Source organism: Petromyzon marinus, chromosome 28 (assembly GCF_048934315.1).
Source record: "Petromyzon marinus isolate PM22_M1 ecotype Great Lakes invasive population chromosome 28, UKy_Petmar_22M1.pri1.0, whole genome shotgun sequence".
Classification (NCBI taxonomy): domain Eukaryota; kingdom Metazoa; phylum Chordata; class Hyperoartia; order Petromyzontiformes; family Petromyzontidae; genus Petromyzon; species Petromyzon marinus.
Genome location: NC_133694.1, coordinates 13,648,372 through 13,668,554, shown reverse-complemented (window position 1 = coordinate 13,668,554; position 20,183 = coordinate 13,648,372). Strand labels below are relative to the sequence as shown.

The 20,183-nt window shown below is 43.9% G+C and overlaps 1 protein-coding gene across 12 annotated transcripts in view; it reads right to left on the bottom strand.

The window, feature by feature from the left end:
- The window catches only part of GIGYF2 (GRB10 interacting GYF protein 2), a 145,297-nt gene that overhangs the window by 39,227 nt on the left and 85,887 nt on the right, over nucleotides 1-20,183 (bottom strand). For 6 of the 12 annotated variants that reach the window (XM_076070359.1, XM_076070367.1, XM_076070362.1 and 3 more), the window contains 5 exons: nucleotides 11,951-12,045; nucleotides 11,674-11,745; nucleotides 10,475-10,594; nucleotides 9,353-9,475; nucleotides 8,552-8,854 (listed from right to left, as the gene is read on the bottom strand). In XM_076070359.1, coding sequence (XP_075926474.1) covers nucleotides 8,552-8,854; nucleotides 9,353-9,475; nucleotides 10,475-10,594; nucleotides 11,674-11,745; nucleotides 11,951-12,045 — 713 coding nt within the window. The remainder of the gene's footprint in view (nucleotides 1-8,551; nucleotides 8,855-9,352; nucleotides 9,476-10,474; nucleotides 10,595-11,673; nucleotides 11,746-11,950; nucleotides 12,046-20,183) is intronic. The other 6 variants (XM_076070361.1, XM_076070363.1, XM_076070364.1 and 3 more) reach the window with 6 other exon arrangements.

The window sequence follows — 20,183 nt, the reverse complement described above, 5'->3', positions numbered from 1 at the left end:
TCTCTCACCTTCCTGAAGAGATGCCGCGACTCTGGGGTAATACCAATCACATTTACACTGACCTCTGCTGCTGTAACTTCTTCTAATGCGAAACTAATTCTTTTCAAAACTAGCTTAGCTCTTATCTCAGAAAAAATCAAGACTTATACGCACAGAACTAGATCAGTTAGACAAGACACTCTACAAATCACACTTATCATTGACGGCAATAATGTCCACAGCGGATTGGGAACATGTAGACAATATGACTGCCTCTTCAGCTGCTACTATGTCAACCAAATGCAAGGAAAACCTGATTTCCAAATTTAACCTCCTCTTCAACAAAAGACCGGACCCACACACCAAAAAGTTAGACGTTAATAAAGTCGTAATTAATCGCAGTAACAGTTCTATTTCCGATGGTCTGAAATCCGTTTTAGCTAAAGGTCTAAACTTTGCAGTCACACCTAAACACATACCAGTTAATGATATAATTGCCCAAGTAGACGTTGCTCTCAGGGGCCTGGGTCACATCGCTGCAGACGTAGCAAGATCTGAAATCGCTGCAACCCTCAAAAACGCTAAGATGCCAGCTAGCAACCTCAGCAAAGATGAGCGTTTTGAATTATATAAATTAAAAAAGAGGAATGATATTGTAGTTCTCTCAGCTGACAAAGGCAATGCTACTGTCATCATGGATAAAATAGAATACAACAACAAAATTAAAGAATTACTCGACGATGGTAGTTATACAAAAATAAAAAGAGATCCCACCAACAGCCTCGTCACACAAACCAACAAAATAATTTCTGATTCAACCGCATTGATCAATCTAAACAGTTTTCGTTGAAACCTTCTGCTGCCAGGCCACCAAGATTATACGGCTTACCAAAAATACATAAAGTTGATACACCTCTTCGTCCCATAGTCTCTACTATCAGCTCCCCCACCTACAAACTAGCTCGTTTTTTGTCTGAAATCCTGCGTCCTTTCACTGGAAAGACCACCTCTGCGGTACAAAATTCTACTCACCTGGTATCGACAATCAAGGGTATTTCCCTGTCCCCAGACGACCTGCTTGTCAGTTTTGATGTAGTTTCCTTATTCACCAAGGTTCCTGTACCTGACACCATCGCAATCATTGAAGACTTGGTTCATCAAGGACTAAACACTGAGGTACCCCCCCTGGTGAGACACTGTTTAACCAATACATACTTCACTTGGAATGGAACTTTCTACAAACAAACTGAGGGCACCCCAATTGGCTTCCCCCTTTCTCCAGTTATAGCTAACATTTTCATGGAGAAATTTGAGACTGACGCCATCCAGACTGCCACTCTGCGCCCAACCTTATGGAAGAGGTACGTGGATGACACTTTTGTCATCTGGCCACATGGCCGGCCTGCTCTAGACCAATTCTTCGACCACATCAATTCCATACACCCAGCCATCAGATTTACCATGGAAGTCGAAATAGATGGCAAGATACCTTTTTTGGATGTCCTAATTAAAAAGAGACCTGATGGTTCAATGAGCCACTCTGTCTACAGGAAAGCTACCCATACGGATGCTTATCTGAAACCGGATTCCCACCACCATCCATCACAGAAGAATTCTCTCATCAAGACTCTGTATCATAGAGCCCAATGCATATCCGACCAGGAACACATAAGAGTGAACTCAAGCACGTACACCAAGCTCTTAGGGCTAATGGTTACTCCGACTACACAATCCGAAAAGCTATCACTCAAACCATGAAGAAGAACCCTCTTGAGGAGCCTTTCAAAACCATCACTTTACCCTACATTGCTGGGATCACAAAAAAGATCTCCAAAATCTTGAATAAACACAAGATCCAGGTCCGTTTCAACACATTACATAAAATCCGTGATCTGGTTCCGTCTGTAAAAGATGTTATTCCGGACATACAATACCCTGGTGTCTACAAACTAAGTTGCCTCTGTGGTAGTAGTTACATTGGAGAAACCAAACGCCATGTCTCGGACCGCATTCGTGAACACAAAGCAGACCTTAAACACGGTAGGACCAACACCTCGGCCGTAGCAGATCATTGTTCTAATTCAGTAGGCTCACATGCCATTGACTTTTCCAAGACAGAGGTTCTTTGTAAGCCATCTGGCTTCCATGAGAGATTCGTTCATGAGGCTATCCACATATACAAGCACAGAGACAATTTCAACCGAGAAGATGGATTCTATCTTAGCAATCATTGGAAAGATTTGATAAACCATTTCAGTTCTTAATTGATTGTTCACGCTTACATTGGCTTTCAGACAGCATACATTATAATAAAAAAAAAATTTCGTCTCCCCCCTCCTCTTTTCAAAATATAGATGGACTAGTCCTGGGTAAACTGCCAAATCGCTGCGTGCGACGCTAACGTTTTTATAAATAAATAAATGCGCCGTTTAAAAATAAATTTATGCAAACCAACACACCTGAAGATGACCGTTTGAGTTATGGTCGAAACGTCGTGATAATTTTTTTTATTGTTTTATATATATTTTATTATTTTGTTGTTTCTCTTCAACGTGACTTTACCGAAAAAAACTAAGAATATCAAGTGGTTGTTTCTGTATGGAGGGAGAAACAGCTTGGCGGATGATACGGTCAGAGTATCCATTCCTTTTGAGGGCCAGGTGTACATGTTTTAATTCACTGGTCAGGTGGTGTTGGTCCGAAATGCAATGAGCCCTATGGTATAAAGTTTTGATGAGAGAATTATTTTGGGCTGGGTGGTGGGAATCAGGTTTCAAGTAGGAATCTGTGTGGGTGGGTTTCCTGTAGACAGAATGCCCCAATGAGCCATCAGGTCTCCTCTCAAACAGAACATCTAAGAATGGTAGCTTGCCATCTTTCTCCACTTCCATGGTGAATTTGATGGCGGGATGTCTGGAATTGATGTGGTGCAGGAAAAGGTTCAGAGCTGGGAGGCCATGTGGCCAAATGACGAAAGTGTCATCCACATATATCTTCCACAGGGAAGGTCTGAGGGTGGAAGTCTGGATGGCGTCTGATTCAAATTTCTCCATGAAAATATTGGCTATCACTGGTGACAGGGGGGATCCCATGGGGGTACCCTCATTTTGTTTGTAGAAGGAGCCATTCCAACTAAAGTAGGTATTGTTGAGGCAGAGCCTAAGTAGTGCAGGTGTATCGGGGTCTAGTCCATGTTGGACCAAATTTTCAATTATTTCAATGGTATCAGGTACTGGGACCTTGGTGAACAAAGAGACCACATCGAAGCTGACAAGGATATCGTCAGGGCACAGTACAACGTCTTTGACCATAGAGACCAATTGGGCTGAGTTAAGTACTGCTGAGGCGGTCTTGCCAGTGAAAGGCAGCAAGGTATCTGACAGAAAACGGGCTAGTCTATAGGTAGGGGAGTTGATCGTGGATACGATGGGTCGTAGTGGGGTGCCTTCTTTATGAATCTTGGGAAGACCATAGAATCTAGGAGGTCTTGCAGCAGAAGCTTTTAGGGAGGGACGTTTAGTTGGGTCGATAAGGGAGGTCGAACTTGTGATGATCTTGTTGGTTTTTATCGCTAGGCTATTGGTAGGGTCATTTTTAATTTTTGAGTAACTTCCATCGTTGAGCAGATTCTGGATTTTGTTGTTGTATGAATCTTTATCCATAATTACAGTAGCGTTGCCTTTATCGGCTGAGAGGATGACTATATCACTTCTGTTTTTTAAATTCGCGAGTTCAGAGCGTTCATTTTTGCTGATGTTACTAATGGGTTTCTTAGCATTCTTAAGAATAGTGGCTATTTCAGCTCTCGCAACGTCTGCTTAGATGTGAATTAAAAAAACAGAAGTGATATAGTCATCCTCTCAGCCGATAAAGCAACAATATTGTCCCTGACATCCTTGGAGAGCTCTTTGGTCTTGGCCATGGTGGAGAGTTTGGAATCTGATTGATTTATTGCTTCTGTGGACAGATGTCTTTTAAACAGGTAACAAGCTGAGATTAGGAGCACTCCCTTTAAGAGTGTGCTCCTAATCTCAGCTCATTACCTGTATAAAAGACACCTGGGAGCCAGAAATCTTTCTGATTGAGAGGGGGTCAAATACTTATCTCCCTCATTAAAATGCAAATCAATTTATACCATTTTTGACATGCGTTTTTCTGGATTTTTTTGTTATTCTATCTCTCACTGTTCACATAAACCTAACATTAAAATTCTAGACTGATCATTTCTTTGTCAGTGGGCAAACGTACAAAACCAGCTGGGGATCAAATACTTTTTTCCCTCACTGTAGGTGTATTTGAACAGTGAGAGACAGAATAACAAGAAAATTGAGAAAAACGCATGTCAAAAATTTTATAAATTGATTTGCATTTTAAGAGGGAAATAAGTATTTGACCCCCTCTCAATCAGAAAGATTTCTGGCTCCCAGGTGTCTTTTATACAGGTAACGAGCTGAGATTAGGAGCACACTCTTAAAGGGAGTGCTCCTAATCTCAGCTTTTTACCTGTATAAAAGACACCTGTCCACAGAAGCAATCAATCAATCAGATTCCAAACTCTCCACCATGGCCAAGACCAAAGAGCTCTCCAAGGATGTCAGGGACAAGATTGTAGACCTACACAAGGCTGGAATGGGCTACAAGACCATTGCCAAGCAGCTTGGTGAGAAGGTGACAACAGTTGGTGCAATTATTCACAAATGGAAGAAACACAAAAGAACTGTCAATCTCCCTCGGCCTGGGGCTCCATGCAAGATCTCACCTCGTGGAGTTGCAACGATCATGAGAACGGTGAGGAATCAGCCCAGAACTACACGGGAGGATCTTGTCAATGATCTCAAGGCAGCTGGGACCATAGTCACCAAGAAAACAATTAGTAACACACTACGCCGTGAAGGACTGAAATCCTGCAGCGCCCACAAGGTCCCCCTGCTCAAGAAAGCACATATACATGTCCATCTGAAGTTTGCCAATGAACATCTGATTGATTCAGAGGACAACTGGGTGAAAGTGTTGTGGTCAGATGAGACCAAAATGGAGCTCTTTGGCATCAACTCAACTCGCTGTGTTTGGAGGAGGAACGCTGCCTATGACCCCAAGAACACCATCCTCACCATCAAATATGGAGGTGGAAACATTATGCTTTGGGGGTGTTTTTCTGCTAAGGGGACAGGACAACTTCACCGCATCAAAGGGACGATGGACGGGCCATGTACCGTCAAATCTTGGGTGAGAACCTCCTTCCCTCAGCCAGGGAACTGAAAATCGGTCATGGAAGGGTATTCCAGCATGACAATGACCCAAAACTCATGGCCAAGGCAACAAAAGAGTGGCTCAAGAAGAAGCACATTAAGGTCCTGGAGTGGCCTAGCCAGTCTCCTGACCTTAATCCCATAGAAAATATGTGGAGGGAGCTGAAGGTTCGAGTTGCCATATGTCAGCCTCGAAACCTTAATGACTTGGAGAAGATCTGCAAAGAGGATTAGGGCAAAATCCCTCCTGAGATATGTGCAAACCTGGTGGCCAACTACAAGAAACGTCTGACCTCTCTGTTTGACAACAAGGGTTTTGCCACCAAGTACTAAGTCATGTTTTGCAGAGGGGTCAAATACTTATTTCCCTCATTAAAATGCAAATCAATTTATAACATTTATGACATGCGTTTTCTGGATTTGTTTGTTGTTATTCTGTCTCTCACTGTTCAAATACACCTACCATTAAAATTATAGACTAATCATTTCTTTGTCAGTGGGCAAACGTACGAAATCAGCAGGGGATCAAATACTTTTTTCCCTCACTCTATATATTCCTACGCGGGGGTAACAATAATTTTTGAGGGGGGTGGGTCGACACTTTTCGGAAACCTTTTAGATCAACTATTTACCCCCCACTTTCTATAACTTTTTGGACTTCTGCAAGCCTCTCATAATTTTGTTGACCGACAAATGGACAAACGGAACGCCGTGCTTTCACAATAGCTTACTATTTGTGAATGTATATAAATTTTGAAATATATTTTTCCTCCGGGCAACGTTGGGTACTTCCCGCTAGTGTACACTAAAATTCTGACAAAAACACCAGAGGACTGATGATTCAAACGTTGACAGATGAAGGCTCATGCCATGTGGGTGATTGGATTTAAATCGGTGTGCTAAATACTACACGACCACTCCACTCTACACTTGTAGCCATCTGAATACAATAAATATTAATTGGTTAAATAGTCTATCAGTATAAAAGGTAGACAGAGTATTACTACAGAAAACCCAACAAATACATGTCAAAATTCATTAGACATGGCACTAGTCAGGTATGAAGACCATGATGTCATCGGGGCCAAATCTCGCCACCACTTGCTATGCTGCTCCAGATCCTGCAGCTGCTGCACAGCAGACATGTGACCTCCAGGAATGTGAGGTGCTGTCTACTATGTGCAGAGTCATAGCAATATTCATCAGAAATTTGTTTTAGGTCGTGGAATCAGTTAAGTCAAATAACTTAAAGCCAAGTTAAATGGCGCAATTCTCCTACAAAAACGTGAGCAACAATAACGTTATCTGTGTCGCTGTGTTTAATTCTAGAAAAATAATGTTGCGTGCAGCTTTCCAACACAGAACAACTTGACATGGGGCAGTGACATGGTCCAATTGCAGTGCGTTAAGATGCTTGTTGCAGACAATTGCGGGTCAAATATTGCAGACCACCCTGTTTATCATACTTGGGGTGTATTAATTGAAAAATACTACGCACCATGTTCTTCAGAGTGGATGTTGAAGATCCAAAGATGTCATTAGAAAATGAGTCAGCAATTGCATGGCACATCATCGTCCAATTTTACCAAAAATACTCAAATGGCTTAATTTGTGAAGGTGTAAGAATTCCCTTCAACTGCTAAAACTTAGCTAAATCCTCCTGAACGAGTCTTGGAAACACTCGGTGAGGATTTTACAGGTGTAGTGACTGGCTAGGCAATTATTTTGATTAAACACCGAGCAAACGTTGTACACTTTATACAATACACACCCTACACTGTTACACACTGTCTCTCGCTTATACGCAACTCGACACTGGTTGCTAGCCGACACACAACACTAGTAGTCTTGACACTGACGGCGCTGAACTAAGACAGTGCTGACGACAGCGACAAAGGTACGAGACGACAGCGGCGATGGCGACGATCTTCAACAGCAACGGTGACGGGGATCCCACTCCAAACGACAGCCCTAAGCTCCCGCTTGGGGTCCCCTTTTATCCTTTCAGCGTGGCCTCGCTCCGCCCTGGCCACGCCCCCTTTATAGAACCTACTAGCGGGGTTCCCGATGTGTCCCTTCGGTAACCTTTTCCCTAGATCCCTCTCGGGTCTATCACGTGGCCTGCTGTCATTCAGGGCTGCTTCAAGCTGCAGATCCCCTTCCCTGCCAGCAGCCAGCGCTATGCTACTTAGTGACCAATTCTACGTCACTACATAGGTAACAAGAATAAAAACAATTAAACATTTTCAAATAGCCTTTGGAATTTGTTGTGTCTAACATTTGTGGCTGAACGTGGGGTCATAGGGCCATCTGTGAAGGTGTTTCAGTTAGACAATCTATTAATTCTCTAACCTGACAGTCAGTGCCATTTCAGTAACCACTTCCTACAGAACAGTTTATTTCAATTGTAGTGACATATCCTGTCACTATATTGTAGCGCCGGGTACTGGAGGGACACGTGACCGGGCGCCGAGAGCCCTGCCTTCATACAGTAGGGGGCGGGGCCGAGCGCGTGGCAAAGCCACGGCCAGGAATATAAAGGGGAAGCCCCGACAGGGATCGGCGTTCGTTTGTAGGGATCATCCTGGAACTCTACGCTCTTCGCTCTTCGTTCATCGGTTGAACTTTAGCAGCAAATCGTGGGTCAGACAGCGTGTGCGCTGGCTGGCCCGTTCGCTAAGGTTAACTTGCACGCACATAGCAACAGTATAGCTACACTTAGCTACAGAACCCGAGTAACTAGTGTTGTGTTAAATAAACGTGTTGCCTCCCAGTTAGTGTGTGCGCATCAGTGTATCACACACTACACAATGATACTCAAGTGAAACATTTTGTTCCCAGAGATCTCGCCATAATGTGAATATTGCTCGGTATTATTATGAAGAGTGTGACACATTAGCTTAGATGACTGTTATGCACTACAGATGCCAGAGTGATTTTTCTGCTCAGTCAAGTATTGAAGCAGTGCTCATATCCAATTTACAGCCCTGAGCCAGTGGTGGAAATTCCACATTCCTGTGATGGGGTGCCGAGATGTAATCTCCCTTGCCTGGTATGTAGATTGTGGGTTCAATCCTGAACCTGGCGCCTGTATTTCTGGAGGTTGTGTGTTCTCTCTCCCTGTGCTCATGTGGATTTTTCCCCGAGTCCTCCGCCTTTGCTCTCCACATGAAGAAACATGCATTTAGATTTTTTGGTGCTATTATAAAAGAGGTAATAGCGCAGTGGGATTTTCCTGGTAAAATAAAAATTGTATTTATCAAAAGGACCACTGCTCACTTCCCCACAAAACGGTGCTCATTGGGGAAAATGAATGGCCATACCTTCATCTGCGCAAGCTGCTGCTGCTGCAGCCGCCTTAAGGCCTCCTGCTGCTGTCTCTGCCGCATCATCTCCTGCTGCTGTCTCTGCTGCAGCTCCTTCTGTCTCTGCTGCAGCTCCAGATCTTGCTGCCTCTGCTGCAGCTCCAGCTCCTGCTGCCTCTGCTGCAACTCCAACTCCTGCTGCCTCTGCTGCTGCTGCAGCTCCTTCTGCCGCTGGAGCTCCACCTCCTTACGCTTTTTCTCCTCATCCTCCTCGCAGCGTCTCCGTGCCTCCTCCTCCTCCTGATGCCGGCGCTCCTCCTCCTGCGGTAGAGATGCCACCGCCGGCGTTACCGCCTTTTTCTCGCACAAAGTAAAAGTGATTTGCGTCTCGAGTGAGCGTTGAGGTGGCGCTCATCTCCTCTTTTACAGGCCGGAGCCAGTGGTGGGCGTTCTCCATTCCAAGGGCGGCGGAAAGTCTATCCACAGGACAACCACCATGGGGGCTCACTGTTATCAACCCCGGGGAGATAATGGGCTGAGTCAACCTCCAGCCTGGATTTGAACTCCCAACATTCCTAATATGATTCACTCGCTTGACTGCTGAGCCACACTGACCGGATGAAGTGATGTTACCAAAGAAATGCAAGATACGTACTTCAGGGCAGAATTTGGCTCTGATGTTGCCAATATGTTATATAATCGAGTGTTTTGGCACATGCCACCAACAAAACAGAGACAACAAGTACATCAGAGACTAGGCAAAAGACAGAACACAACAGAGTGCGGGGAAGGCTTGCGAGCGGGGAGGAGGGCTGTCACCTGCTTTCGGATCATGTCCTCGCGTTGCCGTCGCTCCTCCTCCTCTCTCCGCCGCTTCTCCTCCTGTCTCCGCAGCATCTCCTGCTCCTGCTGGCGTCTCAGTTGCTCCTCATCCTCCTGCTGCTGTGACAAGTCATTACCCCCCGGTGACAAGTCAAATACACACTATTCACAGTTACAATAACGATGACTCGCTGTATGGGTCACCAGCTGGAATACATCGCCTTGACCATTTCTCCAATTTGTATGTAATGGAGAGACATTGGTATTTATTTTGCAAAAAAAAATATTTCATTTATTGCAACCACACCTATCATCATATGCAACTCATACCAAAAACATTGTCATGAAAACTTGACTATCGGTCTGATTATTTTCTCATTTTGCCAAAATGATATTCATTCTAGCATTAACAATTTCAATGTTATTATCCCACAATACTGTAAACCAGTAGTTCCCAGCCAGTGTAAGTGTAATGGGGACCGCAAGATCGTGGGAATTGCCTGAGCCTAACTGGTGCGGATAATTCTTCAGAAAACACTATTTTGTTTACATTATATTGGTCCACTAAATATATATGAGGGTTGATAATGGCCAGAAAATCCAGGAAGTTTGAGAACCACTCCTCTAAACATATTGTTTGTCATGACCAACAGCCAATTTCCTGGAAATAAATAAGGAAAGGTGATGCCGAAGGGGTTACACATTATGTGGTATCTTAAGATGCTGATGCATGAGGTACCATAATAATCCAGCTGCGCTGCCGACATTGGTGCGGTCCCTTTTGACACAAACGTCTGCTTAACAGACAACACCCTCCTAAACCTCACGAATGATTGGTCTGCTCCACAACCGAGGTGGCACATCAAAGTCAAAGCTAAAACTTGCCTATCGGATGCTATCAAAATTTGTCCCATCTTTTAAGAAACCAACTGGGCCTGCCTCTCTTGGCTCTATATCTTATCTTTGCTCTGTGGCAGAGTAATGATTTGTCTGGGTCACCCGACATGACATTGAATATAGGTTCTTGAGCAGGGTCTGCAATAATCTGCGGACCACTCTCAAATCCAGGAGGTCACGGTAAAGGATAACGACACGGAGAGATAACTTCTCAAAGGTCACCTGCTTTCGTCGGGCAGCCTCCTCCTCCTCTCTCCGTTTTCTCTCCTCCTCTTGCCTCTGGAGGAGCTCCTCCTGTTGTCTCCGCGTTGTCACCTTCACAGCACACGTTCGGGTGACTTGCTGCGGGGATGTCACGACGTTCGCAACAGGTAAACAAATCATTTGTAGTCATCAGACATGAATCAATTTTACTGTTGGATAAAAGCTTCCACAAACTGCTACCACCTCTCATGATCCTGCGATGTAGCAATCCATTCAAGACCTGCACATTCAATACAATTAGCATGGTTGGCTAGGTACAGTGCAAAAGAAGTTCAAAGTACATACATTAACCGATTGTGTTTTTCCATTTCAGAATCATAATCTGGACTTATCCTGGAGAAATCCAATGAGCTTTGAAGCTCTTTTTCACAGATAGGGGCAGGTCAGAAAGTTAAAAAAACAATACAAAAACTAATAGGAGTGCAAAGTATAGGAAAGGTACGCAAGTCAATAAAAATAAATAACGTCCGTCAGGAGATGTTCTCTCGGACGCATTCCAATTTCTTGGCTGCCACTCCTTTATTATTCGTGACCATTGGCCATCATCATTCCTTCTAGCTGGGACGTGGCCTGCCCTAGCTCACTCACTTTTACTCAGCATGTAGATGTTGCCATTAACTCGTGTACATTGTCCAATCCATGTATCCTACTTTCCGTATCCAGGTGTGCATGCAATGCCAGGAATGTATCTATCCACGCTTATGTGTGCACTTCTCAGTTCATTCAAAATTTTACATCAATGACCATGTTTTAAGAGCCATGTCATCGTAGGTAGTATACAGATTAAACATTCTCTTCCTTAACAATAGAGATGTTAATTTTCACAACCCACAAAACCATTTGTGAGGGTATTAACATTTATGTTTAAGAAAAAAATATTATTTTCTGTATTTGTCAATAAAAGCTAACATTACTCCTTTCAATAAAATAAAAAACAAGTCAATTAATTAACTTTCTTTATTAGCAGGGTGCCTACCCAGTCATAGAGGATAACATACAAGAAATAAGCCATAAACTATTTTGTAAAAAAATTTAACTGGCCCAGTAACAAAGCAATAGCGCAGTCACTGGTGTGAATACACGAGGCTTCACGAGCTCAAAGAAAACGTGTTAACAATGTACATAGGTGTGGTAGGGTAGGGGACCCCGTGTCACACCTCTTCCTGACGCTTCCTCTCATCATCGTCCCTCATCCTGAGCTCAGCCTCGCATCTTTCTGGATCCAGCAGCTGAAAGACAAGTTCACCTTCAGTGCACACACATACCACTAATGGACTGCCTATGGTGTCGGATTTGAATGCCATGGGGCAGTTGCAATTTGGTCTTTTTCACTGCAAATGAGATTATCCTGGTCTCATTAACCTGGATAAATTTCAACTAGTGAAACAAAATTTACTTAAACAAAATGAACATGAGGATTATTTATTTGCTCACCTTGCCTCCCTTCTCGCGTTCTAATTGCTGCAACTGCTCCAGAGTGGGGCCCTGCGACTCGGGTGGCAAATCCCAGATGCTGCCTCCCTCCCAGCCTGCACACACGAGCAAACCAATTCCACTTCAGAGACAACAATTTGTTGGCCATAAATACCAGGTATGGCTATATACACGTCAAATCGTACTGCTCTTAAACGTTTCTTGTTTTGCATGTTTGAATGATTATATTTTATAATTCCAGGACTATCCAATATCTATGCAATTTGAAATATATTGGAAATGCATTCATTCGGTGTTGTCTGTAGACAGGGCTGAGCCACAATTCTCTCCTCCACATTACTCTGCCTTCTGCTTCTCTCTTCGCCTGTCAGGCCTTGTTGAGCAAATTGGACAGAGTGCTGATGTGACGAAGCGAGTTTTAAATTGCCCCCCCGAAAGCCTATATATGTATTGTCAAGGACAATGGGGGTATGGATGACATGGAAAAGAAAACATAATCCTGTAGGGGGCATGGGATAGCCATGCCAATGCTGCAATTGCAGAGGAAGGGGAAATTGGGGGAAAGGCGAGGGCAAGGTACGTGAGAGGGACGTGAGAAGGAGAGGCACGGGAAGAGAGTGGAGAAATAACCACTATGCTGTTGTACTACAGCAGGGGCCTCTACCGATGGCTGAGACCTCTCACGAGCTGAGGTGTCAACACAGCATGCTGCTACATTAGTGAAAGACTGGACATTGAAGGAATCGGTCAATCCAAGAATACGTTTCTGACAGGGCTAAGTCCAGCCACTCCACTACAAGTGCCAGGACCAAGTCAAGCCACTGCACTGCAAGTGCCAGGGCTAAGTAAAGCCATCCCACTGCAGGTTCCAGGACCAAGTAATGACACTCCATTGCAACTGCCAGGGCCAAGACCAGCACGGATTGAGTACAGGCCGGGACCAAGGTAAGGATCGGGAGCGGGGCGGAACAAGGCAGACCTCCACCCTCTGAGTCCTCCTCGGGGTCCATCTTGACGACAACCAGGGAACTCATTAAACAGATACCTACGACACTTTGATCCTGCACGACGCGACATCGTTAGGTCATCAGGACGGGCCAATAAGGAGAGAGTCTCTATTCCATACAGTACCAGGACGAGTGTTATTGGGATGAAGTGGGTAGGTGATTGTGTCAAGGGTACGCTCTGTATTGTGTTGATGGTGGTGTGTGAGTTGGGTCGTTCAGTGTATGCTATTGTGCTGTTAATAGCCATTGCGTCGCGAGGTAGACAGTGCATAGATGTTGATATAGACACAAGCGCAGGGACTCTACCTTGTTGAAAGAGTTAAAACCTACCTTCAGTTAAGTTAATGATTTTTACTTTTTGAGTGTTATGCATTGCATTGCACAATTTCTTGAGGATGCTCAGCCTGCATATTTTGGGTTCATAAATATTCCAGCCTGGCATTATTGTGTTGATGTTGCTCTTTCAAACAGGTGGAAAGCCGAACTGATCACTTGATCCCTCAATTCCTCACCTTGACAGGCACACTGTCCTTTGGGTGACAGCCGAAATAAACGTTTTTAAAAGAAAGCCTGCCTACATTATCCTAAAACATCGACGAATGTGCCATCCATGCACATCCTGGCGGTGTCAATGTGTTTTTTAGTATGTCTACTGCCCCCTTCGTTTGCTTGAAAAAGTGTAGCGTTTAACGATAATACGTTTAAAAACTGTTACTTTTCCATCCTGCCATACGAAGGAAGTAATATCAAGTTTGTCAACACGTAAAATCCTCTAAGCTACTGAAAGCAAACCTTTCCCGGAATTTCAAGATGTCACATCAGGGCCAAAGATGTTGATCCCACCATACATCTCTCTTACCCTCCGCCATACATCTCCCTTACCCTCCGCCAAATCCCCCAGCTGCCACACAGTAGACGCGCAACCTCCAAGGTGTACCCTTACAGTCCCTCACCATCTGGCCTTAGGTCGCTCTCTTGGTCGCCGCCGGACTCGTGGAGACCACTTCCCTATGCCTGTTTTGGCAATCGGCCCTCACCCATCCTACACACTCGTGCCCTACCCGGTGCCACCGTTCCTGCCGGATCGCATCCACAACACAAACGTGTTCTCATTCTGGACTTCTCCATTGCTAATCTTGTCTTGACGTGACAATTCTTATCATCCATCTGTGCTCAAATGCCATAATAATCTTTATCATACTCACAGAGCACAATAAAGGTTAATATGGCTGTTAACCACGTGCTACACGAATGCAATGTATTCATTTAGGGCTTCTCCATAAAACGTTGCACTGTCTCTTGAAAATGTATGTTTATTTTTAGAACTCGCACTTGTTTAAATAAAGGTAAATTACACTGTGTAACTATTTTTTTTTGTTCCTGGGTAGTAAGTGTTATTTCCTAATTGCTTATGCATCAATAGTACAGAAAATGGCTATTATTCCCCACAAACTTTGCTTTTGTGACCAGGACATTCCAGGTAGATTCAGTGCTGAGTAAACTTGGAGTAACTTCTAGAACATTCTAGAACTTTCCAGTAATAGTAGCATAAATACAGGGGCCTTAAGCCAACCAGTTCAGTTTAGTTCCAGCTGCCTAAGTGGATACTTATCTGCATTTTTCTGAGATGGCATCAAGAGGCTGCAAAGCATCCGGCAGGCACATTTTCTATATATGCGGCCAATTTATCAAGACAAGAGCGAAAAAGTACTCTGTGGAAGGATCTGCTAAGATGTGTTAGGCCGAAAAGGCATATTTCGTCATGCCTGTCGGGGATCAAGACACACCCTGGACACCTCATTTCACCTCCGAGCAATGCAAAAAAACCTCTGGAAGGTAAGATGGATAATTGTTGCTCGGAATTTTATGTTATAAAATTTGTAAAAAAATTGTAAGAGTTTATAATTTCAAATGTTTTACAATTTTCAATGTTAAATTTTGATTTAAAACTTTCGTGACTGCAGGAATTTATATTCTTGGTTCTTTTGGTAAAGTCACGTAGAAGGGAAACAATAAAATAATGAAAATATAAAACGATAAAATTCTCACGACGTTTTGACTGCAACACAAGCAACCACAGCAAGAAAATTTGAAAAAAGTGGCGGTTATTATTAACGTTAGCACCACGGAAAGCGATTTGGCAGTTATTCAGATGGACGAGTCCATCTATGTTCGGAAAAGAGGAGGGGGGAGACGAAAATAATGGATGCGGTCTGAAAGCCACCGTAAGCGTGAACAATCAATCAAGACCTGAAATGGTTTATCAAATCCTTCCAATGATTGCTAAGCCAGAATCCATCTTCTCGGTTGAAATTGTTTCTGTGTTTGTATATGTGGATAGCCTCATGAACGAATCCTTCATGGTAGCCAGATGGCTTGCAAAGAACCTCTGTCTTGGAGAAGTCAATGTTATGTGAGCCTACTGAATTATAACAGTGATCTGCCACGGCCAAGGTGTTGGTCCTACCGTGTTTTAGGTCTGCTTTGTGTTCACGAATGCGGTCCGAGACATGTCATTTGGTTTCTCCAATGTAACTACTACCACAGAGGCAGCTTAGTTTGTAGACGCCAGGGTACTGTATGTCCGGAATCACATCTTTACAGACGGAACCAGATCACAGATTTCATGTAATGTGTTGAATCGGACCTGGATCTTGTGATTATACAAGATTTTGGAGATCTTTTTTGTGATCCCCGTAATGTAGGGTAAAGTGATGGTTCTGAAAGGCTCCTCAAGAGGGTCTTTCTTCATGGTTGGAGTGATAGCTTTGCGGATTGTGTAGTCGGAGTAACCATTAGCCTTAAGAGCTTGGTGTACGTGCTTGAGTTCACTGGCTATGTGTTCCTGGTCGGATATGCATTGGGCTCCATGGTGCAGAGTTTTTATGAGGGAATTCTTCTGGGATGGATGGTGGTGGGAATCCGGTTTCAGGTAAGCATCCGTATGGGTAGCTTTCCTGTAGACAGAGTGGCTCATTGAACCATCAGGTCTCTTTTTTATTAGGACATCCAAAAAAGGTAGCTTGCCATCTTTTTCGACTTCCATGGTAAATCTGATGGCTGGGTGTGTGGAATTGATGTGGTCGCGGAATTGGTCTAGAGCAGGCTGGCCATGTGGCCAGATGACAAAGGTGTCATCCACGTACCTCTTCCATAAGGTCGGGCGTAGAGTGGCAGTCTGGATGGCGACAGTTTCAAATTTTTCCATGAATACGTTGGCTACAACCGGAGATAGGGGGGAGCCCATTGGGGTGCCCTCAGTTTGTTTGTAGAAAGTTCCATTCCAAGTGAAGTATGTATTGGTTAAGCAGTGTCTCACCAGGGGGGGTACCTCAGCGTTTAGTCCTTGATGAACCAAGTCTTCAATGATTGCGATGGTGTCAGGTACAGGAACTTTGGTGAATAAGGAAACTACATCAAAACTCTAGATTTGAAGCTTTCGTGACTGCAAGGATTCATACTCTTTGGTTTTATTCGGTAAAGTCACAAAGACGGAAGCTTGTGTTGCCTCCGAAACGTCGTGATTTAATTATTTTCTTTTATTTTATTTTATCTATGTGACTTTACCGAATAAAACCCAAGAGTATACATCAAAACTGACAAGCAGGTCGTCTGGGGACAGGGAAATACACGTGATTGTCGATACCAGGTGAGTAGAATTTAGTACCGCAGAGGTGGTTTTTCCAGTGAAAGGCCGCAGGATTTCAGACAGAAAACGAGCCAGTTTGTAGGTAGGGGAGTTGATAGTGGAGACGATGGGACGAAGGAGTGCATCTACCTTATGTATTTTTGGTAAGCCGTATAATTTTGGTGGCCTGGCAGCAGAAGGTTTTAACGAGAACTGTTTGGTTTGATCAATTAATGCGGTTGAACCAGAAATGATTTTGTTGGTTTGTATGACGAGGCTGTTGGTGGGATCTCTTTTTATTTTTGTATAGCTGCCATCGTTGAGTAATTCTTGAATTTTGTTATATTCTATTTTAACGATGATGACAGTGGCATTGCCCTTGTCAGCTGAGATGATGACAATGTCATCCCTCTTTTTTAATTCATATAATTCGAAACGCTCATCTTTGCTGAGGTTGCTAGCTGGCATCTGAGCGTTTTTGAGGGTTGCAGCGATTTCAGATCTTGCTACGTCTGCAGCGATGTGACCCAGGCCCCTGAGAGCAACGTCTACTTGGGCAATGATATCATTAACTGGTATGTGTTTAGGTGTGACTGCAAAGTTTAGCCCTTTAGCTAAAACGGATTTCAGGCCATGGGAAATAGAACTGTTACTGCGATTAATTACGACTTTGTTAACGTCTAGCTTTTTGGTGTGTGGGTCCGGTCTTTTGTTGGAGAGGAGGTTAAATTTGGAAATCAGGTTGTCCTTACATTTGGTCGACAGAGTGGCAGCTGAAGAGGAAGTCATATTGTCTACATGTTCCCAATCCGATGTGGACATTGTTGCCGTCAATGATAAGTGTGATATGTAGTGTATTGTCTAACTGATCTAGTTCGGTGCGTATAAGTCTGATTTTCTCTGAGATAAGAGCTAAGCTAGCTCAGGAAATAATTAGTTTCGCATTAGAAGAAGTTACAGCAGCAGGTCAGTGTAAATGCGATTGGTATTACCCCAGAGTCGCGGCATCTCTTCAGAAAGGTGAGAGACTCGATCAGCTGAGCCTTCTTATGCCGGAATTTTCTCTGAGATAAGAGCTTAGCTAGCTCAGGAAATAATTTGTTTCGCATTAGAAGAAGTTACAGCAGCAGAGGTCAGTGTAAATGCGATTGGTATTACCCCAGAGTCGCGGCATCTCTTCAGAAAGGTGAGAGACTCGATCAGCTGAGCCTTCTTATGCCGGAGTTTGTGTAAGGATTTCAAAGTTATGTGGAAACCCTCCCTGTAGAGGCAGTTAAATTTAGATTGAAAGCTTTCATGACTGCAGGGATTCATATTCTTGTTTCTTTCGGTAAAGTCACGAAGAAGGGAAATAATAAAATAACAATTTCCAATGTCATTGAAAAAATATATCATATATGAAAAATTTCGATTTAAAGCTTTCGTGACTGCAAGGATTCCTCTTCTTTGGTTCTTTCGGTAAAGTCACGTAGAATGAGAATAAAATAATAAATTGATAAAATAACACAATAAAATTCTCACGACGTTTCGGCCACAACACAAGTGGCCTTCATCAGGTGAATGGACGAGACTGTCTCGAGGACAGCGCTGGAGCGAACACAGCCAAGCTCAGACCGCGACCTTTAAGCTGTGTGAGAAGAAACAGAGCGCCTTGACAAAGGAATTAGCATAAAAATTAGCATTTAATTGGCGGACTTAGCATGATGAACGGTGTAGAGGGGGTGAACATGTGCAGACCGGCGAGGGGGGGAGGGGGAGTTTACATATTGATGGTGTGAAAAGGGAATTTAAGCTGCTGCGAAAGTTTGGGATACCACTACTTGAAAAATATACTGTACCATTGAAAATTAGTTTAATGTTTGGTTCGGATAATTTAGCATTGAAATAGCTGCGTGATTAGCTTGTGACTGGTCACAGAAATGGCTATGTTAAAGTCAAAACTTTTTCAAGCCTTGGCACAGAGCTGCTTCACCTCTTAACTGTGTGTCTCCCCCCATAGGTCTCTCTACGGTATGTATTCCACCACTATCTTAAATTTCACACAACTTAGAATTTAACAATCTTTGAAATAGCGTATTCAACAAGACCATGCGTTAATTGTGTTTTAACCGACCGTCTGTGTTGCTTTATACAGTTTCCAAATTTTGCTAAACCCTGTTTGATTTAGTGTGATACTCCGTCTCTCTGTATCCCCTGGTATATGTGTTAATTCCCTCTACTTAAGGTCTGTATATATCTGCGGTTATGTGTTTCCTCTACCTGATGATGATTGCTTGTGTTGCAATCGAAACGTCATATATTATGTAATTTTATTTTTTCTTATTTCTACGTGACTTTACCGAAAAAAACAAAGATTAATTCGCCTGCTATCACGTATCCAGCCCTTCCTTCATCCATCGTCCCGGTGCCACACTGCCATGAGCTCTCTTTACCCACTCCTCCGGAGAGCAGGCGTCTTTAGAAGAGAGCAGAAAGTCAGAGAGCGAGGAAGACGTAGATCCAGATGACAATTTCAGAGGTGGAGCTGAGGAGAGAAACCCATACTACCCCAACCAAAAAGACCTCAACGACTTGATCAGAGATCTTAGTTTACCAAGTCCAATGCCGAGCTTTTGACGTCTAGGCTCAAGCAGTGGAACTTGTTGGATGAAAGTGTGCAAGTCGCAGATCAGAGAAAGCGTCGGTAACCTTTTTGCAGGTTCTTCACCCGTCAAGATGGGCTATGCTTCTACCACAATGTGACCAGTCTGTTTGAGGCAATCGGAATCGCCTGTAACCAGAATGAGTGGCGCCTCTTCATTGACAGCTCATCCAGGAGCCACAAAGCCATGCTGCTCCATAATGGTAACAACCCATCTCTTCCGCTGGCTCACTCGGTGCACCTCAAAGAGATTTACAACAGCATAAAGACCTTGCAGGACGCCTTGAAGTATGATGAGTACGTTTGGGAGGTCATCGGATACTTCAAAATGGTGGCATTCGTGATGGGTCTCCAAGGCGGTTTTACCAAGTTTCCCTGCTATCTTTGCCTTCGGGACAGCAGAGACACCAAGGCACACTACCACAGGCGGGACTATCCATAGCGGACCGAGTTCTCTGTGAGGAAGAACAACGTCAAGTGGGAGCCAGTGGCGGACCCCCGGCAGGTGCTGATGCCACCACTACACATCAAATTGAGCCTCATGAAACAATTTGTCAGAGCTTAAGATAAGGGGTCGGCAGCCTTCAAGTACCTTCAAGACTTCTTCCCTAAGCTGTGCGAGGCAAAAGTCAAAGCCGGTGTCTTCATCAGATCACAGATAAAGAAGATCCTGGAGTGCAATGAATTCCCCAAGAAGCTTACTAGTAAGGAGAAAGCGGCTTGGAACAGCTTTGTCGCGCAGTGGTGTGTGGCTTCCTGGGCAATCACAAGGTTGAAAAGTATGTGGAGCTGGTTGAGACTCTTGTGAAGAACTACTGCACAATGGGCTGTAGGATGTCCCTCAAAGTCCATATCATTGATGCCCATCTTGATAAATTCAAGGAGAACATGGGAGCGTACTCGGAGGAGCAAGGCGAGCGCTTCCACCAAGATATACTGGACTTTGAACGCCGCTAC